Below are 24,785 nucleotides of genomic sequence, written 5' to 3' on the forward strand. Positions count from 1 at the left end.
ATGCAAAGGTATGAAGCAGCTGCTGAAGCACCAAACTTGAGCTGTCATAGTTAGACATAGGAAATGCAAATCACAAACTTTCCTTATATGAGGAAATCCTTAACCTTAGTGGGTTTCACCAAATGATCTGGATCCCTGAACAAAAAGGCTTGCTGCCAGTTGGCAAATATACGTGATGCACCCCTATCTAGTCAACAGAAAATAAAAGAGGAGGTTTGAAGGGGCACACTTAGCTTCCATCCATTTTCTGTTAATCTTGATTAGTGAAGACAAGCACTTATGGGCTACTAGCTTTTAACAAGGCAAGTGCTGATCTTTAATAAGCAGATAATTTCTACAATTTGTAAGGTTTAGGTAAGATGCAGAACCTTCAGGTGTGTTGGGATATATTGCTTAGTCTTCAAGGAACTCTTCAGTGCCAGGACTCTGAGAATTATAGGGGCTGCTAAAGTGATTATTGCTCTAGACACAGATATTTCAAGTGTGATTTGGTTGATGCCTAGTTTGAAATTCTTAATAAAACTTTACTCTGAAAGGCATGTATTCTTAAAGCAAACTGTGTTATATTGGATTCATTTTTCACTTTGACTTTCTTTATAAAACTAATGATATATCCCTGTATATCTTTGGTACCCTTGTGTAATAAGACAGCAGTTAAGCACACAGAAAGAAAAGGTAAGAATGCCGAAATAAGAAGGAACCACAGAAATAAAGTGGGAGCTATGGGGCTTTAAATAAACAGAGAGAATTAAGCCCGAAGAGAAGTAAACTTTTTTTCCATATGGGCCATGAACTCCATCTTTCAAACCTAATTAACATTCCAAGAGTAAGAGAAAGAAGGTCAGAGAGACTCAAAGCCCAAGTTGCATTTTTCTCTCAAAGGTAGAAAGACTTTGCCTCTTTTCACTCTTTCTTTGTTCTCTATTATAGAAAAACCTGTAACTATTCTAATTGCTAATACCAAGTACTCTCTAAGAGATTTATTGCTGTGCGGACTATATAATGCTGGTGTTCTCGCCTCTCAAATTAATGTTCAAAATTTTATAAATGTGAGTATTTTTATGTAACATTTACAAATGTTCCCCCTAGTATAAAAATCTCACAGAATGTAAATTTTGCTGAAATTAGGTTGACAACATATGTGATTCTCATAGTTAACAGTATATACAATAGTCTGAAAAATATAATCTGGTGGCAGATTAAATAGAAACCTTCATACATATTTCCCTCTGTAAAAAAATTCACTTGGCCACTTCTCAAATTATTAATATTTTCAAAATTAGAAGGCAAGGTTTGTGGCCATGGACCATTTCAGAGAGGGACATTTTCTTTTACGAATCACCATCCTGATGTCGGATAGCAACATCAATAACTCTGTGTGTGTGTGTATGCATACACATAAGTAAAAAATTTTCACTTTATTTTTCTCCCACTTAAAGCAGCTAATGTTTTGTTTTGTTTGATGGCACTCAACTGTCACTGACTATTGACTTCTCCTTATACCTCTTAGACCAAATGTGATGTGTTAATGTATTTTGAACGGATGGCATGTACTTCCCTTGAACTAAATCACGAGACAGTACTATACGATTTCAAATAAAGTATTCTGTTCTCTCACAGACATCTTATTTACTTTTTCTCACACCATATCCTTGGAACTTAATCAGTTCCATTTAAACATAAGAAAACTAAGGTAGAAAAGTTCAATAATTTGCCCAGGTTCATAAAGAGTGATTGCAGAATTTAAAGTAATAGAGTTGTAGAGTCACAAAGGAACTTGAAGAGACCATCCATGTTTCTGGTCAAAGCTCCTCATTTCAGTGAGGGAGAAAATTGAAATCTGAAGTAGTTAAGTGATGTGCTCAAGATTACATGCCAGGTAGTCAGTAACAGAGCCAGAAGAGAAAGCAGGTCGCCCAGCTGCTGGTCCAGGATGCTACCTCACTGACGGCACTTAGAGCTTGGAGTTTTTGTATTCATCTGATTTAGCCGAAGGCAGCAAGCATAGCCCTATGAAATAACTCATGAATACTTAAAGGAACTTGCCATCAAGTGTAAATGAGTACAAGGAAGAGCTGGTGAAGGAACAGCCGGAGAGGGAAATACTCATTATGGGATTCGAGTCAAAATTTGGAGGATGAGAGGAACGATGGCATTTCAAGTGTGAGGACCAGCAAACAGACATACTCATATGGGAGAATGGGAAAATTGTTGAAGAGCAGGAACGTGGTTACAAGACAGAATCTGCTTGGCTTAGAGAATCCTTGTTGGGAAGTAACTAGATTGCTGCTGGGTGAGGAAGGAACGGGGAGGCAGAGGAAGAACAGAAAAGGGAAGGGGTTCGCAGGGGCTTATTAGGCATAGTCGGCAGAGTGGAGGGTCCACTGGATTCTAGGGACCAAATATAAGCCTCATGACAACAATAATTATCCTTTGTCTGTTTTGTTTACTCAGTGCCTAGAAGAGTGCCTAGTACATAGTAAACCCTCAGTAAATATTTATTGAATGAACTAATAAATGAATGAATGAGTAACAATATGGGCACCAACAAGATTGAAGTTCTTGACCAAAGGAATAATGTGACAGAAACAGTGCGCAAGGAAGGATAATTTTTTATATGTATAATGGATGGTTTCAATACTTAAAGGAACAGAGACAAATCTATCAATATGGAATGACATAATGAAGACTTGAATAAGAATCATAATCACAGGCAGAAAAAGATATAGGGTGGAAGGAAAATAAACAGAGGGAAGAGGATACATTATGGAGTCGGATCTCGAAGCACAAAGATACCTCTATGAGCCAATGGAATGCAAAGGGATACATGAAAATCATTTGGGTTCAAACTCAATTATTTTTCATTAAAAATGGACACCTGTGAAATTAAGTACTAAGGTTTTTATATTTTGAAATATAAAATGGCTTCAGAATCCCTTATAGAACAATGAGCCAACTGTAATTTTTTAGTATATGTTATAGCTTAGGCAAACACAGGGCTGTTTTTCCAGGGTATCTTTGGAACTGACTAGATTCACAACGAAAGCTTGTAAGTGTCATTAATGGTTCCGTGTCTAACATTTCCGGTGTTTATCCAGCCTATTTCATAACCATCCCAAATTACTCCCTCAACTGTGCTTCTCTCAACTGAACTCTGCCATTCAGTATGGATTGACTGATATCCTTATTTCACCCAAGTGTCAGGAAATAAACTGAATCGCTTTGACGTGAAGAATTCTTTCTTTCCTTTTTATGAGTGAGTGTTTATAACACATCCTGTGTTGTTAGAGAGGCCTATTTAAAAGCCGAAACCGTTCATCTGAATATTTAAATTCTAGAATTGCAACACCTTAGATAAGCTAAGGTAACTGTTTTCTCTACTTGATTAATGACAGCAAGAATTAAACTGCAGTAGCTGGCATATGGGAAATTGCTGAGAATGAAGAGCCCATATTTTGGCTGACATGCTGTTTGCTGCTTTCAATTCTCTTTTTATTTCATCAAGTTCACATGAAGGAGAGAAAAGGCACTGAGTGATGTTCAGAACAGTTACAGCACCTTTCTTTTTCTTTCCTGAAAAAAGGAGTAACTTTATTCTCTTCACTTTACCTACCAGTATCTTTTCCATCTCACATGTTTCATTCCTTTTTAACGACAGATGTTACGAAATGGCCTTTGTCATTACATTTCCTGACCTCTCTTAGAGTTTAAGCTGTAGAAAGCGAATGGAACCTCCCTATCTTTGAAAATGCCATTGCCCATTGTTGCCCCCAACTCATCATCGACACATTGACACAAAATTCATGGACCAAAGAGGGAAATAAAAGTGAAGAGTCTTGGAAGCTGGGGTGCAAACTTGGGGGAAAAACCTTATTACAATAGAAATAAATCTTTTCCTACTTCTAGAAATCTGCTTCTCTATTTCATCCTTTCACTTATTATGTATTTATGTGTAAAAGTTGGGCGAGTCCTACCTTCTCCTTCTTTTTTTATACTCTATGGTATAATATGATGGTTAAATGCTCAGACTCTGGAGCCTGACTCTGTGTGTTCAGATCTTGGGTCTACCACTTACTAACTAAGTGACCTTGGGAAAGTTATTCAGCCTGTCCGTGCCTCACTTTCTTCTAACGTAAGGACAGAAGAATAATAGGATCTATCTCTTCGGGCTGCTGAGAGCATTAAATGGATCGAGACACATAAAGTGCCCATGACATTGCATGGTATGTGAAGTACCACGTGTTAGTTGCTATCAGTATTATTATTTCACATTAAGTGTAGATTTTCACAAGAGTACTTTTGAGTTAATAAATTTCAGTTATATTTTTTCTTCATTATAGAAGTAAATATGCTATATTTCAAAAGTTTGGGTGATTTCGAAGAACTATAAAGAAGAATATTCTGGGGCTGGCCCTCTGGCCGAGTGGTTAAGTTCACGCGCTCCGCTGTGGCGGCCCAGGTTTTCGCCGGTTCGGGTCCTGGGTGCTGACATGGCACCGCTCGTCAGGCCACGTTGAGGTGGCGTCCCACATGCCACAACTAAAAGGACCCACAACTAAGATATGCAACTATGTGCTGGGGGGATTTGGGGAGATAAAGCAGAAAAAAAAAAAAAGAAGAATATTCTGTAATCTTGTGGCCTATAGGTAGTAAGTACTCCGAATGTTTAATGCATTCCCTCATAACTGTTAGGAAGTCCATTTGTCCTCTTCTACCATCCCTCCTCTAGACACAGAAGAAAGCATAAAATATTTTTATAAAGAGAAGTGAATTAGGAAAAGCAACCGAGTAGAAAGCAGGAAGCGTGACTTCTACTCCCTGTACTTCCTACGTCATTTGGGCGACAGTGGGCATTTTACTTACTATCTCTGCTCCTTGTCACTGAACTATTGCAAAATGGGTATAGCAAGAGCTTCACTCTGGCCTCCTTACAAACACGCTGAGATGCATCCATTAACTTCTCAAGAGAAAGGTGATACTCGGAAAGGGGCAATGTACAAAATAGAGGAGTAGAGAACAACTAAAGGCTTAGCCGACAGAGGATGTGGTGACAAAATCTGAGAGGAAGCTAAAGACAGAAAGTTGCTATAATCTCTCCTTAGCTGCAGGAGCCATGGAGAGGTCTCCTCTCCACTGTTAATTATAATGTGTTACGGTATTTAAAGAATGTCCTCTGTTATGCATTTAGAGTAATGCCAAAGAAAGAATTCCATGATAAACATACATTAATTTGATCACTTTTTGCATAACCCTGTGATAAACCAAGAAAGAACTCTATGAAATTAGGAGAGCTCTGTTCCTCATTTAAATTCACTCTAATGTCTTCATATGCATCTCTCCCGTGGTTAGAAAACATCACCATTTTAATCTAATCTGAACCCTCAAGTATCAGCTTCATACTAAGCAAATGAATGCTTCATTTATTCAAAATAAAAGGAATCATTCTGAAACTGGGTGATTTACATAAACATATGAGATATTAGCTACCTGTGCTAGGAAAACAAGGAAAATTTTGCCGTTTTCATTCATTTCTGGCTTTTTTGCCCCTGATGTTTTCCTACCTAATGTTGAGAGACTTTTTCCGCAGCTCACTCCACTTGAAGTTCATGTTATCCAAACGTCTCTGTAACACGATCGCGTCATCAGAACCTTCCAGGGATCTCAGGATTTTTTGGCCATTTTCATCCAGGTTGTGATAGATATCTGTATGAGCTTCGATTTCTCCTTGCAGGTCCTACAGGGCAGCAGGAAGAAGAAGATGTACAAGATTACCAAACAAAATGCACCAGCTACGAATGGGACTTTGGAGAACTGCAAAAAATAAACTATTAGTTCAAAAGACATTTTAATTGGGCCAATAACAAGAAGATTCACCTCCAACTCACTTTTCTTCACGTATTATCTCTTTATGTTATTATGTAGATTGAAAATGGGCATCTTATTACGTATAGGTTTAATTTATTTCTTTATTTAAATAGGTATAATTTAAAAATTTATAGGTACATTTATTAGGTATAATAAATTTACTCCTTTACACTATGAACTGGAACATAATATATTTATAACTTTAAAAATTTCATAAGTTATATCTTCTAGTCCAGGGACAAAATAGATCATTTTATTGAAGTGATATGAAATAAAATTCCATGATAAAGTGCACCCCAGTGCCAATCATTTCATTACACTATGAGTCAAGTCATATTTTCCACGCACACAGTAATCTGGAAAGTTGACTCTGACTATAAAAGCATGGAGAGACTAATGAACAAGCTGTACTCGGTCTATAGCACCAGCACATTAATGGGATTCAATCACAGGAGAACATCTTCTTGACAATACACATTAAGTTCACCTTGGTATTACAGCATCATACATTTATTACAGCATCATACATTTATTAGCAAGATTTCCCATTTAAAACACCATCATAACTTTAGGCTTGACAAGTAGAAAGTCCATAGGACCTTGCTAAGAGTTATGATAAGAGGTGATGCATTCAACCTCATTTGTATACACACAGATCAAGAAAATCATCATAGTAGAAGAATCTGACCTTTACATGGTATGTCTTCCTGTGTAACATTTTCAGCTTGAACCGAGGACTACAGCACTGATCCTGTTGCATAGCAATCCTGAGAAAACCCAGCGACTGAAAGAGCCTTGCTTTAAAATGCCAACTTTGCTTACATTCTGTTGACAGAATGAATTTCGGAGCACAGGCCTCACCAGTCAATAATAATAAACAGCCACTTTGTACTCCTCACTAAACGGTAGCCAGGCCTGTGGATGTGGGAGGAACCTCAAAGAGAGGAGGCCTGGAATATGCAACTGACAGTTTATATTAAACAGCCAACTTTTCTTATCATTTTGCCATTATAAGCCAGAGACATTATAAATTCATTTTATATATGTGTTTCCCTCCTTGTTCCCAGCAGAACAGTCAAAGCCAAAGGAACATTCCTTAGAGAGCTGCCGGGTACTAGCATTCCTTTCTGCCTACACAATGAATGGAGGCTTTGTACATTATCTGACTTGCTTTTAGAGATTTGTATGCTTCTGTTCAACAAGTTTAAAAATTCATTCTGAAGCTCCGAACAATTGGGTTGATCTGTGTAACTAGAAAGATTTTTTTTTCTCTCTTTCTAAAATTGAATTAAATTACTCTCCTAAAGTAAGGAGGAAGAGTGGCAGCAATAACATGCTAGAAATTCTGAAGAACTGGCCCGTGTTTTCAACCACAGCCTCTTAGAAGCAAAAGTTTGAATGTTTGAGAAGTAAGGTAGATGGGCAATGAATGGATCTCATCACTATTTTTGGCAGCCAAAGGATCACTGATGGACTGTAAAGAGAATTCTGTCCCATTCTCTTTGACTGGAAGGCAGGAGGGGGAACACGGAGAGAACCGCATCCAAAAGTGAAAGAATGAAAATACTAAAACAGATCAAGCAGCATCTATCTCTATTCCATCCCAAGCTGGCCTTTTCTGGAAGGAAATAGCATGATTTTGAAACGAGCTTATGTGATGGAAAACTAGTATTGGGCTTGTTACCGAATGGAGTTAGACCAAATATACATCTATTTTATGTTTGCGTACCTGCATGGAAAAACATACCCTACTGCATGGAGCACATTCCTGTGCTCTGAGAGTCATTTTGGCACTTTTTTTTCCTTCTCCCCAAGCCCCCCAGCACATAGTTGTATATTCTGGTTGCAGGTCCTTCTGGTTGGGCTATGTGGGACGCCACCTCAGCATGGCCTGATGAGCGGTGCTAGGTCTGCGTCCGGGATCCAAACTCGTGAAACCCTGGGCCACCAAAGTGGGGCACGTGAACTCAACCACTTGACCATGGGGCCAGCCCCTGAATTTGCCACTTTTGCAGCAAAAGAGAAAAGTGAGGTTAATTTGTCTAAATAATTCAGGACTAGAAACCAAACAGATCAAAGTTATCCACATAATTCCCTCACGTCTCTCTTTTACTTTATTTTTCTTCTTGTATTTGATTTGTATGCTACTTAAAACTTCACCTCAAGAGTGCATACTTAGGGGATTAAAAGCAAACCTTTAGTTGTTCAAGAAAATAAGATATTTTGACTACTACAATCAGATTTCTACGTTAACGTGCATATAGATTACAGCATACTTGACTTTGTACATGTGCATTTACAGCAGAGACCCAGGCTCAATGAATAGTTCCTCCAGATTATGTGCATCATGAAGTCATCAACATCTTGTTGAGTAAATGAGAGGTCTCCCCAAGCATAAATAGGATGTTGATTCATGAATTTGCTATTTTCATCTTTGCTATTTACATTACACTGCATATAAACACCTTTGTTGTATCATCAAGAAAGAAAAGAATATAAGATCAATAAATCAGGTTTCATTGAGGACTGACTATTTGTCTCGTCTTAACACCGTGGGAAATACAAGAAGACTGCAAGAGACAGTTATGTCTTTACTTTTCCTAAAATCTACTGTGCACTTTTTATTGAATTCATCCATATTACCAACTAAATATTAATGAGAATTCCCTGCCAAACCTCATAGATACGGGGATTAAAACTTTTCCCCTTGGAAATTCAGGAGTGGCTGAAGTAGTCAGAATTGGCAGGAAGGTAACTCAACTCAGTCCTACGGGTCTAGGTCATGGTGGTGGTTTAGAGCAACAAATGACACGCGTAGAGTAGAGGGATTTACAGTTTATAAAGCACTTACAAATGTACTGTTTCAGCTATTCCTCCTCCTGGCCCTGTGATGTACGTAATATTTTCTGTTTCACAGATGAGAGCACTGAGGCTCAGAGATGTTTAACTGACTTGCCTAAAGTCACATATCTAGCCAATGTTAGAACAGGGCAATGGATCCAGTTCTTTTGACTCTGGAAGATCTTGGGCTGTCTCCACCCACCGTTTATTCTAAGCATTGGCTGTAACAGATACTAATTATTGAAGCTGAACTAGGCTACTTCGAACAAGGGGGAAAAAACAACTGTTGAGGAAGAAAGCACACGGCAAGACAGCATTGCTGATTTTAACAAAAAATTCACCCACATAGATTGATTTGTTCTGAATGAAAAATGGAATCCTGACTACCCTTTTCCCTTCTCATTTTGCAATTGGGCATCCGGGACCACCTGTGAGCCAGAATTGTTTGCACCGAAAAGGTCTCCTTACTAGAAAATATCCCTGCTTCCAGAACAGAAATTCTCCCATCAGGAACTCATTCCTTTGTCTACAAGAGCTGCGTGAACATTACGCTAGGTAACGACTTGACACATCAGCATAAATGTAGTTTGGCCATGTCCCTTTGGGATGGCAGGCTGGCGGGGAATCTGTCAAGCTACGAGACTCAGGAAAGTTGCTCTAAAATGGAGATGAGTATCAATGAGGAATACAAGGCTTTCTTTAGGAGGTTGGCGTGCCGCAGTGGAGATTTTTCAGTACAAGCAGGCAGCATGAGTCCTAGGTGGGGAGACATCGACAGGGAAGGTAGGAAGGAACACATTCACATTTGCATAAAGCTACCATGATGGCATTGATCTTAAGATTAACCTTAGACTCAGGGGCCACAGAAAAGCAGCAGGTTGGTATGGAGAATCAAGAGGAGTTCTCAGAGGATAGCCAATCAGGACAAAAAGTAATTTTCACAGATATTTTTAAAGTAGTTTTATTTAACTTCTAACAACTAGAAAAGGTCACTCGAGCCTTCGTCATACATTCAATGTATGTGATCTAATTTTCCTCTTCTTTTTGTTATTGTATTCTTTAAGAAGAAAATAACTAATGAACAGAAAAAAAAGGTATTTGTTATATAACAACAGAGGCAATAGCAGTAACAGCAACAGGAACAAAATATATAAGACTTACGGTACACTGGACATTGTGCAGCGCACTGCATATACGTGAGCTCATGTAATCCTCTCGGTAACCCTCTAGGGTAGGCATTATTATTATTTTCATTTTATATATAAGAGAATGAAACTACAGAATGGTTAAGCAAAAATGCCCAAGGTCACACAGCTAATTAAACCATGTGGCGAGACTTCAAACTCAGGCGGTTGGTCTCCAAGGACTGTGCTTTTAACCACTAGGCTGTATTACCTCTGAGCTTTTTCCTATTAATTTTAAAAGTTTTCCTTTCAATAATACTCCTGCCCAAATTTCCGCAAATCTAGCACTGCCATTAGACAACGCAGAACAACACTTTCCGTACTCAAAGAGTAATTTTATGGTCTTGTTAAAATGGAGACGGTGAGATAGATCTGAAGCAGTGCACAGAGTATATCTAATCTAAGAAAGAACATAGAATAATTGAGAAAACGGGTCCAAAAGGAAAAGTTGTATGTAGCCCTCCCCCAAAAGAAACACATAGCCTACAGTTCTGTATAATCATGGAGCAATTTCAGCTGTGAATATCAAGAGAGCTCTGATATGAGGCAAGCGATATATTCATAGTGTGGTGGTTTTAGGAATAGGGAGTATCTTGTTTCCTGGAGAGCTTTTTCAAATCTCACACTTCCTTCTTTTCTGAGAGTCTAGCCTACTTCCGTCATAAGTCCCCTCTCTCAGCCTCCACGGAAAACTAATGGCAAATTACAGTTACAGAGACATAGTTTGAGGCTCTCCCTTCTCTTTTCCTTATTAGTTGCATAAGTTTAACTTAAACTCTTTAATCTCTTTGGCTTCACTAAATAATAAATAATAATACCTACCTGCTGGGTTGGTTTTAAATATTACATGGAATGATTTTTGTAAAATACTTTGAACAGCATCCACACCACAACAAGCTTTTAATAAGTAATAGCTAATGTAAGGGTTTCTATTATAAGAGAATCGATGTGGAAACTGAGCTATAGAAATAGACTTCATGAAGTCACAGGACTTGGTTTGAGCCATAAAGGAGGGATAGGACTGAGAGAGGTGGAAGGAAGACGGTATTCCAAGTGGGAAGAATAGCATGGAAATAGCAGAAAGGTGGGAGTTAGTTAGGTTTGTGAGCTGGGACAATAAATTGTACAACCCGATTGGAATGGATGATGAATGTTAAGAAGAAACAGGTAGAATGTAATTGAGGTCCTTAAACTAAGTAGGATCAAGACCTTCTTTTAGGAAGCCACTCAGAAGAAAAGCTTATGAAGAAAAGGAAAGGACCAAGACAAGATTATTGAATATTAAATTTGTACTATCTCATTTGTCAAGGAGAACAATCCATGGAGTTCATGAGTTAGAAGACAAGTGGGGAAGAACATGGAAAGTTACAAATCTTTACTAGAAGAAAAATAAAGAAGGGCGATGCCAAGAATTAGTTAGTGCGATACACTTTTTTTTTTATTATCCGAACAAATGGTTATGACACTATTCTAAAACATCATAGGTAAGAGTACCCACATATTTTCTTTCCTATGTATATGGAATTATTTGTCTCTAAAAAAGAACGTGGCAAATGATAACCTTCCTATTTTGAACATAACTGAGAAGTAACCAAAAAAACAAAAGAAAAAGATGAATAAAAATATGTGACCAAGTCTCCCTACAGAATTCATTATAGACACACTGTCTCTCAACTTTTCTGAAAGCAATTAGTATGTGAATAAGGATAAGGTCATTAGTTCCTCTTCACTGATAATTTTTACCTAATTCAAATAAGCTTGGAAGGAAAAACAAAGCGATGATCTGATTTCCAAGAACTTAAAAGGTCAGAAACAGAAGATCCAAAGCAGGGGAGAAGTTATCCTTAAGGGCTAAATGAGATTAGCAAGAAGTGACACCTGACAGGGAACCAGAAAGGTGTAAAAGGAGCCACGGGCACGCATAGTTGACCAGGGTCACACAGTGTGGAAACTAAGAGCCCTACATTTATTATTAGCCCTTGAAGGCATCATCAAGCTTTAAAGCGAAGCAAAATAATTAATGTTAATGATGATGATCCTGAATGAGTAAGAAAAGCAGACTTATGTTCAGTAAACTTGATTTCAGAAGGAAGCAGTGTATGTCAAACTCTTTAAATGGATTTATCCAACAGAGTTATCCTGAAAAGGCGTTGATGCTTTAAAGTTAAACAAAACAAAAACAAACATACAAAAGTTAAACTCCCTTAGCTTGATTATCCAAAGTGACTTGTTAAACATGGGCTCTAAAACTTGAGGTTTTGGAGTACACACACATAGACACACAGGCACATTCCAGTATGAGAACAGAAATTGAGAGTAAATCTTGAGAAATGTTTATAGCGATCTAAAAATAAAAAGCATGGGCTTGCATTTTGTGTGTCTGGTTTATGTAATTTTTAAAAGTAATTCATTTTTATTGCACGTTACAAAAGCATCAGTCTGTTACGGATTGGAAATTAAAACTAGCAAAACAAAACAGAATTATCCTTCCTAATGGATTTTTGGAGAAGCATCCATATAAAGGAATTGGACTCACAATCTTGACCTTATAAGGACTCTAATCTAACCACCAGAGGTTTCTAACTTGCTCAGGAAATGCAGTTGGGTACAGAGTCACAGTTGGGTGTGACTGTTTTTTCTATTCTATATGTGGCCATTGCAATACTTTTAAAAGCAGCAAAGTTGTCACCCCAAAGGAAACAAGAGTTAATTTGAGGACTGGCATTTGGCTCGGAGCCTGGTGGCTCGAGGTAGATAAGGAGTGTGTTTTCAGGTCCGCTGCATGGCAATGCATCTTAAATGAGCGGCTATGGATTTAGGAGTCCATAGGCTTTGCTTTAAAAATGGCTGTTATGAAGGTCCTCAGAGACTATTATCCTGCAGGGTTTGTTGTCTTTGCTTTCATATCTCATTCGAAAATTCTCACACTTAAGTACTAGAACAGTGGAGAGGAGGGATATGCTCTCCTGCCTCAGTACATTCCCAGGTGCAAAGCTTTATTTCAAAATCTAATCTTTAAAAATGCCCGGCCTAGGGTGGATTACCCCAGAGGAAACTGAGCAAAATCCCATTTGTCAGACCGCCTTAAGCAATCCCCAACTCTGGTAACACGTGATGCTTTTTTTCCTTGTCTGACCCTCTGGTTTACTCTATTCTTAAAATTACTTTTTAAAATTGAAGAGTTCATTTCAGTGAGACTAGACTGGAAGTAAGATGGGAAGTACCTTTTCTCTTCTGCATCTTGTTTTTCCTAGTTTCTTTTTATTCTGTCACAGTGCAAAAATGTCCTGCATATTTATTCATCACACAAACATGCATTAAGTGCCTATTGTATGCCCAAGATTTCACTAGGAGATCTGGGCACACAGAATGTAAGAAAGATGTAGTCCCGGCCCTTAAGTTAGTTAATTCCTTCCTTCCTTCCCTCCCTCCCTTCATCCCTCTCTCCTCCCCCTCCCTCCCCTTTCCTTCCTTCCACTGATATTTAACATATTAGCATCCAAGTCCGTAGTGGTAAATAAAAAACCCCAAACTTCTACCCTCCTGACATTCACAGCATAATAGGATAAATGGAGAGAGAAATAGGGTAAACAGGGGAGAAATATGGTAAACAGACAAATGTTCAATAAAATAAGAAAAGGCTCTGAAGGTAACAAATGGGGGGTGGTGGTGAGAATAATGGTGTCCATGTGGTGTTGATGGGTGAGCTCTGTTTATGGTGGTCAAGAAACACCTATGTGAGAAGGCTCAGTTGAGACTTGAAGGATGAGAAGACACCAGTTATAGGAAAATCCAAGGGCACAGGATTTCTCCCAGGTTAAAAGGGAGGCCTTTGCATCAGCTCTGTGGTGGGAAAGATCTTGGCTAGAACTTACTAGGAAAGAAATATGGCTGGACATGAGGGAAGAGAGGCTTCAGATAATGTGGGGCCTGGAAGTCCCATGGTAAGAAGTTCGAATTGTATTTCAAGGGAAAGAAACAGAAGCTTTTAAAGCAGGGTTGTGATATGATCTGATTTAGGCTTTAAATAAGTCACTATATTGCTATGTGGAGATTAAAGAAAGCAGGAGAAGAAACAGAAAGACCAGTCAGAGGCCAGGGCTTCTAATCTTGGCAAGAGATAATGGTGGCCTGGACTAGGGCGATTACAGAGGAGAGAAGTGGACTGATGTGAGATATAATGTGGATTTCTTACACATACCAATGGATTAGATGATGAGAATAAAGGAGAGGGATATCTCAAGGATAACTCCAAATTTTTAACTTGAACAACAGATGGACGGTAGTGTCTTTTACTGAGATGGTGAAAACTGGGGGAAAAGTCAGTTCTCTGTTCCGTTTTCAACACGTTACACTTTAAAATGACTGTAAGACACTCAAGTAGAGATTTTAAATACATGCGTGAAACTCAGGAGGCAGTTCTGGGCTGGCTTTCTGAATTTGGGATCATTCGGTTTATCGATACTATCTACGGCCATCGGAATAGGCAAGCATACTTAGGGAGAAAGAGCAGAGGGACAAGAAGGGCCCTGGGACCAAGTCCTGAGGACCACTGACATTCAGAGATTAGGTAGGAGTAGAAAGCCTGGAAAAGGAAACAGAAAAGAAAGAGCCAAAGAGGTAGGAGGACAACTAAAAAATTATGGTATCATGGGGGCCAAGAGAGAAGAGAAGGTTTCAAAAAGGAAGGAGTGGCCAACTGTGTCAAATACTGCTGAGAAGTTGGTTACATTAGATGAGAACGAGGAAGGTCAATGGTCACCTTGATAAGAACAGTTTCAGAGGGGATGTGGAAATAGATGTAAGAGTAAGAAGACTCAAGGAGGTTGACTGAACACACAGCACCAGTAAAAAGTTGGGCGATGAAGTTTAGGTGAGAAATAGGGCAGCACCTAAAGGGGGGGTGAGGGATCAAAGGAGAGTTTGGGTGGTGATTTTTTAATGATTATGTTAGAGCTTATACTTCAGGAGAGGAATCTGATTTGAACAGTTGAGGAAGAATTACAAAAGTTCACATAATTAAAGAGTACATGAAGGCATGAGTATGTCTTAAAGTCTGGAGAGGATGGGGGGAGTAATTAACATAGATTGGGATAAAGTACGGCACAGTGGAAAGAGCCCCGCCTTTGGCATCATAAGATTTGTTTAGATTCGAACTTCCTCCACTTACTAACTTTGTGATCTTTGGCGAATTATAAAATATTTCAAAGCCTATTTTTTTCATCTATAAATAAGGCTAATAATATCTACCTTATAAGGTTTTGGCAAAGATTAGATGAAGTGATGTGAGTAGAACATCTAAGTACCTAAGCCAATGCCCCATCTATTGAGGGCCTTCATTAAAATGTATCTCTCTGGTGCCCCTTTCACCCTCCTCCATGACTCCAAGTTTGCTAGCAGAGAATACAGGAGGCCATTCCAAGGAAAAGGAATATCAAATGCACAGAGACAGGAGCCAGAGCTGAAGGCAGGAGCTAAGAAGCAGTGATGAAAAGGGTCAAAAATGAGGATCAAAGGGTACAGAGTGGCCATTGAGAGCTTTGAATGCTGCCTGGAGATTGTATCTGATTCTATAAGGATAAGATTCCACTGCTGATTCCCGTGTACGGGCATGATATGGTCAAAAAACCTATTTGAGAATGATTATTTGGGGGGACAGTTTTCAGGGTAAATGGGAGCAGGGAGACAATGGACGTAGGAAATTTAGCTGACAGGCCATTCATGAACCAATGAAGTGGGTCTAGAAACAGGGACGAAGTAGGGAGAAGGGATGCTACTGTCATCGAGTGCTCACACATTATAGAAATAGCTGCATGTGTGACTCAATTTCATCCTTCTCTTGCTCTACCTTTGGAAGGCAGAATTCAGCAAAGTGACAACTATTCACAAAAGCATTTTAAAGATAGAAATGTTATTTTAAGTTTCATTTCCCTAGGAGTAATACAAACTTTATATATGCTGTGTTTCAAGCACATATACACATGCACACTCACCCCTTGGTGCCAAGTAAATTACAAGGACAAGACAAGGGCATTAATACCAATACTGCATATAGGCACAGGAGACTCCTACCTAAAATATATCCTATCAGGCATTTTTAAAAAGTTAAGATGCCACAGACCTGGTGGGGAAAAAATGTTGGTACCCATCTGGCTCAGCCCTTAAGTTATAAAAAAGAATAGCATGCCTTCATAATGTTGCTGTTGAAAGATAAAACCAGCCCTTTGGCAGGCTGAGCTTTCCTTTTTACTAATATATCTCAAGTTCATATAAAAACCTACATTGTGTGGCAATATTTTTTCAGATATTGCTATACTCCTTCATTGCTCCTAATTGAGTGAGCATTTCCTACATGAGACATCTTTCAGAAGATCATTGCCAATGGTAATCCTGAAAGGCCTTCACACTCTCTACTCTAGATTGCACATTTAAATCATAGAGACAACCACATATGAAAAGTCTACAGGGCTGAAGGTACTTTTGGTTTTGTATTATGTTTTATGTGCAGGAATCCCGTCTGTTTGAAGATAACTCTCCTTATCTGAGAAAGACCAGATGGGCCTTTCCGACATTGAAACATATTTATTAGTGCAGAGCCACGAGGAGGGGTGGAGGTGGAGTAGCGGGATGAAGCAGGGCAAGAAACTATTACTTAGACCCCTTATAAACCCTTTACATCAACTCTATCAAGTAGGCCTTCTTATCCCCCAGCTGAGGAAACCACAGTCTGGAGCGATGAAGCAACCCGTCTAAATCCCACAGCTGTTATGTGGCAGAAACAGGCTTAGAGCACAGATCTGTCTGAATTGATGTTCTTTTTACTTGCTCCCCCAATCCTCCCCTCACCCCGCAAATACAAAGCAAGTGGCTTCTGACCTGGGCTACACGTAATACAACACAATAATTACCTCATTAAGCCGCTTGTGAGATACTTGGTTTGGGAAATTTACCGTGACGCCCTGCGAGGAATGGCCGGGCAACTGAATTGTTTTCCAATTAAGTATTAACTTATTTATTCCTCCTCATCTACTCAGAACTAATACCTTTCATGATTTTGAAGGACTCTAAACGAACAGGATACATTCTTATTCTTAAAATTGGCGACTATCTTCCTATGGACCAATACACATCTGGTTATATTTACCTGTACGGTTTGTCTATCTTACATACAGAGTTATAAGTTAGGAAAGCTCTTATTTCCTGAACCTCTTTGTCACAGAGCTATTTTTCTCCTCTAGAGAATCAGTGTAGTTCAAGATTGTATATTAGAAATAAGCAATTAGTTGATGTCAAGTCTCATCTTATCCCAACAGCAATATGTAAGAACAAGGCAAGAACATATGGTGAAGTGCCATGATTATTTTTGGTAATACGCTAGAAATCATAACAGCCATGTAGTTAATTTCCTCTGGCTTGTTTTAATTATGAATGTTGCAAGTGCAGAACAACAACTTTATTCCATCTTTCATCCCCCCAAAAAACCCTCATGATATCCCGACACAACCACAAAACAACCCTACACTGAGGTAATTGTTTAGAATAGGTTAATGATGTAATAAATCAAAGATGTTTCTATATTTTTTTCACTTTAAATAACAGGATAATTTCCAAATAATTCACAAACGCACATTGGACACAACTGTATTCATTAGTGGGTACTCTTTAGCCTAAAGCTTAGCGACATTACCTTTAAAATGAATTCTAGGTATCCATAAAGTTTGAATGTTAAAGAAAGTTCTAGTATCATGATGTTAACTAAAGTCCTGCTGACATAATTGGATCTGATTCCCTGGTGTTCTTTGGTGAGTTAATTTCTGCCTACTACCAAGTAAAGCAAATTACTTCTTCTGGAAAGTGTAATGGGTTTTTTGTGCCTAGGGAGTTACTTCACCCTATTTAGCTTTTCTTCTCCCATGGAATAGGGTGGACGGTGATGGAGAGAAAACAGTAACCCTTTTTTCAATGTATAAGGAAAAGGAAGGAGAAAGGCTATGCATGTGGACATTATTATAAAGGTAGGTAACAGTGGCATGTCTGCCAAAGGAAAGGTGACAAAAATGAGGAAACTGGAAAAATATCTAGGATGTTCCTTCATTCCTGGAATCCACTGTGCTGGGGCCAGAAACCCATTCACGAGTTTTCCATTGTATACCTGCAAATCTTTCCCAAAACATTCAGTTCCATTCAGAACATCCTAGAGACCCTGGGCCGTCTTGCTAAAGCAGGCCCAGGCATTCATAGCCTTTGGTCATGAGATGATGTTTCTTTCATCTTGAGAATACGTACGTTTGAAAAACTATCACCAGGAGAGTAAGCTTTGGGGAAGCGTAAGTCATTCCATGGCCATGAGATAAATTATATGTTTTAATAAAGAACTAGAACAGGAAAAAGAACGTCCATATAGATTATTTTGCATCATAAGAATTTTTACATGGCAGCTACATTGCAATATGTTACAGAACAGTGGAAACCTACCTTGCAGTGCCCTGAGTAAGAAAGGAAAAATTTCCTTTGGATTTCATCATTGTAATTGATCTTGAGTATAAGTGAAGAAGCGTGGTCCCTCCAACAAAGAGAAGTGGTAAACAAGTCACGTCCATAGTGCTTTGCCGTGGACAAAGGTTGGGTCCATTCTTCTCAGACAGAGGCAGAAGAAATGTACAGCTGTGGTGAATCTCTGCTTGAATTTCTGACGTAGTTTACAGTTTAACAGAAAAAACCCTCATCAATAAGGGACTGGGAAGTCAATGTGGGTAATACCTAATGATTAATGTTATCTCAAGTAGAAAATAAAGGGACTTAGGGAAAAACCCTTCTGCCTGGTTCTGTCAGAGTTCTGTTCCTTTTTGACTTTCTGATTTTTCCCTTTTGTGGATTGGCAGAAAGAAGGATCTCCCTTAAACTATGTCTGAAAATACTCATAAAATCACAAGATATAAGTTTCTTATTTCAAGGGGTCCACAGTCTCCTGAAAATCTCTTAAACAAACAGGCAAGCAAACAACACGTGATAACGTTAAAGTGGACATAACCCTATGGGGACACAGAGCAATTAGCCTTGTTGCCAAGATTTGCAGATGCCATCACAGAAGTGATGATATTCGAGCAGGGTCTTGAGGGATGAACAGGAGCTGACCAGGAGAGAAGTGGGAGAATGAAATTTGAAGCCGAGGGCATGACTAAAGCTGAAGATAAGATAAGATAAGAATACACGTCAGAGCTGAGTAACTCTCTGTGGACAGTGCGGGGCGGGGGGGGGGGGGTGGTCCATGAAGGGTAGCAGAGAGAGGGCTGCTTTCTCTGTGTCACGCAAACGTGCCTGTGAACGTGAACTTGCGTCATGTATTGGTAGTTTATCTGGCACAGTGGTTCTCAAACCTGAGTGAGCTTGAGAATCACCTGGAGGGCTTATTAAAACAGGCTGCTGGGGTCCAACCCTGGAGTTCATGATTCTGTAGGTCTGGTGCAGAGTTCAAGAATTTGCATTTCTAACAAGTTCCCAGGTGATGCTGATACTGCTACTCCAGGGACCACCCTTCGAGAATGAACCACTGGTCTAGCATGACGGTCCTTAATCTCCTGGAGGTCATGAATGCCTTTCTGAAAATAATGGATCCTCTCCTGAGACACCTGCACAAATATCCATATACACAAAATACGACCTATAATTTCATGGGCTTCTGAGACCCACTAAAAGGAAATGGAGAGCAGGAGCCTGCTGGTAGCTTCTTCCACCTCCGAGAAATACAATGAATGAATGAAGACAATGTATCTTTCAAGCATCATTTTAATGGAAAACTCTCAGGAAGAAGAATACATCAAAAAATGTCACTAAAATGGAATTTTGCTTATTTATGCATCTTGGAATTAGTCAGAGTGATCCTAGGCACAAAATGACTAGATTTGGGAGGGAGAGACATATCAAAGGGCAGTCCCTAGGTGCTACAAGGCAATTCTTGTCACTCTAACCACATTCAAGTAACCTGGCCCTTTCCCATTTTGACCGGCCATCTGCTTGGGAAATAACAAATAAAAGAGGGGTGGGTGGGTAACATGGAGGAAAAGGGTGCATTTCACCAGGGGCCTGTGGAAATACACAGAAGTTGTACCTCAGGGCAAGTGCAGCTCAGTGAAACAGTTCAAGAAAGAAGAAAGAGATAATGAAGAACGTGATTAAAAGGAAACTTCAAATCAGTTGTGCTACTCAAAGATATGAGTCAATGCCTATTGTAGAGAAAAGAACATTTTGACTTTACCCTTTACCTAAGAATCCTCCTCATGTGCCTTCCACAACCCAGTGGTATAGATATTTTTAAATGACCCTGAAAAGAAAGCAGAGGTGTTCTTTATTTCATGAAAAGAAAGCCATCTTTCATTTAAAGAACCTTAGGCCTGCTCTGCATGCATGCATGGAGGCAGGAACGCGAGGCGAAGATTGCATTATTCATTTTGGCAACTATAAATTCAAGTGATGGCTCTGAGGTTGGGGAGAAAAAGGCCCACTGAGCTGGAGAGCAGACTCCTCCTTCAGCTTATTGAAGAAGCGATAGTGCTACAGGCAAAGCCCCCTGGAAGAATCTGGGGAAGACACACCACTGAGTCAATGAAGATTTTCCGTTACTGCGCGGGCTGCTTTGCCTAAAGCCAGGAAAACTCTGTCTGAGGATAATGTTTTAGTTGCTGACTCATCTCCTCTGTCTTCAATTCTTCTCAGCAAACTTTATTGGGGCTCATCACGGGCACATTTACAGAGCAATTTCCATAATGATAAAATCTCTTCAAATGAGATTTAACATCTAATGAAAGGGCAGATTTGATGTGGTAAAGGCCTTGTTGTGCAGCGGCCATATATCATCATGCCACTGAGCACTCATTCAGCTAGCCTATGGCACGACCCCAATTTTACTCCAGTAAGATTACATGTCCTTGTTTCATGCTAATGGCTTGATTAGGAAAAAATAAAAGAAGATCAAACAGCCTCTCTATCGGACACAAACGCGAGCACTGACAAACTGACAGGTAAAAGCTGGAAGGATCTGCTTGTCCTGAGAAGCCGATCTCCGTAAATCCTAGGGCCGATTCTCATGGTTTTAAGTGCAATTGCTAGAAAAGTGGAAACTACACGTTAGAGCTCCCTGAATGGATGAATGCTTTCTCCTGGAAAACTGCCTGCTGCCTGAGATAGCAAGAAAACATTCCTCGAGCAGTCCATTTTGGAAACCTCAAACGTAACTTGGACTATTCTTCACTGTAAAATCAATACGATTTTAAGCTATGGAATTCCCCAAACCCCCAACTATCTTGCCTATCCAGATCCTCAATCGTAAGTATCTTCAATCATGGTATTTACCAAATGATACCGAATGATTTGTTCTGAGCTCCTGGTTTGTGTATTGATAGCTAATGCCATAATGTGATATGGAAATCATATTTTTTAATATGCACAGCAAATAGAACCCTTCAAAAGACCAGATTTTAGATCTAAGATCATAGTTAAATAATAGATTCTGAAGTATTTAGAAGACGACTTGGGCCTTTCAAACACCATATGTTCATTACCTTCTCTTTTCAACAAATCATGATGAAAGTCACAGAAAAACATTGCTATATAATGTTTGAGTTATACACAGTGTTGAGAATTCCACTAATTTTTTCTGTGCCCTTCTCTTTGCCTAAATGAAATATTTCATTTGGCACAACACTTTGTCTATGGAATCAAATTTATCTTTGTGATGTTGGGAGTTACAAAGTAACTCATGTGTCTTAAAACATCATTAAATGTATGAAATTAAATTATAATTAGTAAAAAGAATTTGAGGGTCTTTAATTTACTGATAATGGCAAATTCTCATCAAATAGCTATCATGTTTTTATAGGCAGAAGACAGACACTATGAAAAGCAACACAGACTTCTGAAGAGAAAATGAACCTACTGTATCTCTGAAATAAAAGGAATTTGTAAGTCTCCTTTATTCCAAGACAAGCTCACAAGCTAATCTACAAAGTTCACCTCCCTTATCGAAGATGCAATGCTACTTTCAATTTGCTTTAATAGCAAACAATTCATGGAAAGTTTGATTTCACTATAACAATAACCTCTTTTAGCCAAATAACCCTCATCAACCCCGGGATACAGTTTTCTGCCAAAGAATTCCCCTACTTCCCACTCACCGCCAGAGATAAAAGGATTGAAGAGACAGCCCCATTCTCTGTAGGACTGTTTGCTCGCACTTACTCAGCTAGCCAAGCTTCCCCTGCCTGATTTCATTGCCATGGAAAGTCCTACAGGATAACTTGGAGAGCAGCTACCTTTATTACTTCTCCCAACATCCCACTGCTTCCAATTACTACTGATTTTCTGTTACAATCAGTAGCCTTGAAACTTGAACTACCCAACTGTTTTAAATGCAGACAAGAAAAATCCTAGGGAAAATGGGGGACGAAAGCAAGATTCTGCACTTCTGCAGAATGGCATTGTGCTTGCATGATTGTTTTCCATCAGCCTTGACTTCTCTGAGAGGCAGTATTTCTTTTCATGCTCTAGGCTGACATTTCCTCTCACTAAATAGTTAATTAGCATGGTGCAGTTCCAGCATTCTTCCTTTTGACATCTTTACTCATAAAATAAGTAAAAGCAGTCCCCAACTTACAAAGAGTTCCGTAACCAAAAGTTATTTGCAAGTCAATGGTTCAGAACCCCAAAACCCAAATTTCCACGGAAACGATAGGCATAGATGTCTCAGGCCAGCATATATACAGCTATTTGACTCTCTCATAGATGATCTATGTCATTCTGATCACATAACTTCGGGTTACATGATTTGGGAAGCATGCATCTTTCAGGGTACCAAAGGGAGGAGAAATACGAAAAGAAAATATTTCTTCTCTGAAGCCTGAATCTGTCCAATGCATAACAGGAAGCAAAGCAGATCTGAGAGGGCATCTGCCTGTCTCATTCCATGTCCCGGTGCCCGGTCTTTTCTACCCCCACATTTCCTCATGCCCTAATAACCCTTCTCTCCTACCTTGTTGGAAATCGTATTTCCAGAGCGTAGTCTGACCATTTTCACATTCTGGGAGATTTTTACATCTTAAAAAGAGGAAGCTGAGTTAAGCCAGATGAATCACAGATTGGTAGGATTTCAGAGAGTATACGAATGCACAGTGAAAATATTTAGATGGTAGCCAAAGGACGGGCAGAAAACCTTCAGCCGTTCTCGGTAGGAAATCTACTTTGGTTAATACTATGGATTGGCTCGCTCACACCTCCACACCACCTTCCTTCTAGTTGGACAGGTTGGAAATTAAAAGTTTCATTTGCCAGACTTCTATGCATCTAGGGTTCTGGATATGAATTAGGTTTTAATAAGTTAGAGCTGTCAGATAAAATACAGGGTGTCCAGTTAAATCTGAATGTCAGAAAAACAATGCATTATTTTTTTAGTGTAAGTATGTTGTATGCATTATTTTTCTTTGCTAACTCTGGCAACCCTACGTCAAGTAGATGTACTTGTGAGAGATCTGGAAGGGGGAAGTGAGGTGCAGCCTAACTCCCAGCTCCTTTTGGCTGTTTCTGTTGGCAAGCTTAGTCACAGAAATACGAGGTTTCCCACATCATGGTTCCAAAATCCATTCTCCAGCTTCCTGGTTGGAAAAAGGCAGTTGTTAACAGCAGCCACGAAGGTGGCAGCCTCTTGATTCCAACTTCCCGATTCCGAGTTCACAGTCACAGAACATGTTCTTGAACTCATTGCTTCAGTGGTTACCTCAGGGATGGGAGTTTCCTAGTGGATCGGCTCTATCTGGCTTTCGAAATCTATCCTGGAAGCCAGGTTTAAATCTGCTCCTTCAGCCTTTCTGAAGATTTACTGTGCTTCTAATCCTCTGTATTAAATATGCTTTGAGTCTCATACCTAGAGTAGTTTCTCTTTCTGCACTGAACTCCGACTGCTATGTTGACTCTCGGGGTCAGCTTCTCTGTTTGTCTTTAGTACTGGCAGTATCTTCCTTTAGTCATTTAAAAATCTACAAACAATAAAACTCTATGGTTTTCTCAACATGGCTTTTTGTCATGGCCGTGAGATCTCCCATCAAAGGAGGGTAGGAAGTGAGGAAGGCAAAGAGGTTTGTACCTCTGGACTGATGTCTTGTTTTATTTCTAAAGGAAATACTTTACAAGATACTTTTGGCTGTGGGAACACATTAAAATGCCCAAACATTATATCATCATCCTTTACAAAAAGCTCATTATTATTTCTCTTATCTCTTTTGTTCCTCATGTCTGGATGTCAAATTTTCACTGACAACACATCTGATGCCTAGGGAAAAGGTTTGTTGCAACAGTTTCATAACATGATGTTCTATTAATTAAAACGTGATACACTGCCATTAAAGCTCCAAAAAGAAAAAAAGCCCAGAAGTGGAATATCACAAACTTGATTCATATAGAAAGTCATGGGGAGGGGTGAAGGGATGCTAAGGAAAGACAGTATGCTTTTAGGTCTGGCTTGCACGGGTGAGGCGAACTCAGGAGAACAGAGCTTATCTCTCTGCTGTCAGCACCTGGCACGGTGCCGAGCACATACAAGGCGATCAATAAACTAAGCTGAATTTTTTACTAATTTAGCTGCATTTACCTACTCTGCATATATTTCACACCCAATTTTATTCCCTAAAAGTACCAAGTTCCAACATTAGGAGATATAGACACGGCAAGCACTGACCGTCTCTAGCAGTCAAGGTTTTCTCCTCTTCGGTCCACGTAATTAGGGTGACCCTATAGTTTATTGCCCAAATATGAACACCTTTGAGAGTATATGGGGGTGCTATTAAGAATTACACGAGAAGAACAGATATGAACTGGGACTGTCCTGAGCAAATCAGGATGAATAAACCT

General features: G+C 39.3%; 1 protein-coding gene across 12 annotated transcripts in view; it reads right to left on the reverse strand.

Annotated features, from left to right (window-relative positions):
• DMD (dystrophin) overlaps window positions 1-24,785 on the reverse strand; it is a 2,264,041-nt gene that overhangs the window by 347,435 nt on the left and 1,891,821 nt on the right. For 11 of the 12 annotated variants that reach the window (XM_070604303.1, XM_070604310.1, XM_070604305.1 and 8 more), the window contains one exon: window positions 5,562-5,734. In XM_070604303.1, coding sequence (XP_070460404.1) covers window positions 5,562-5,734 — 173 coding nt within the window. Of the gene's footprint in view, window positions 1-5,561; window positions 5,735-6,553; window positions 6,845-24,785 lie in introns of those variants that run through there. The other variant, XM_070604314.1, reaches the window with a different exon arrangement.

This window comes from Equus przewalskii, chromosome X (assembly GCF_037783145.1).
Source record: "Equus przewalskii isolate Varuska chromosome X, EquPr2, whole genome shotgun sequence".
Classification (NCBI taxonomy): domain Eukaryota; kingdom Metazoa; phylum Chordata; class Mammalia; order Perissodactyla; family Equidae; genus Equus; species Equus przewalskii.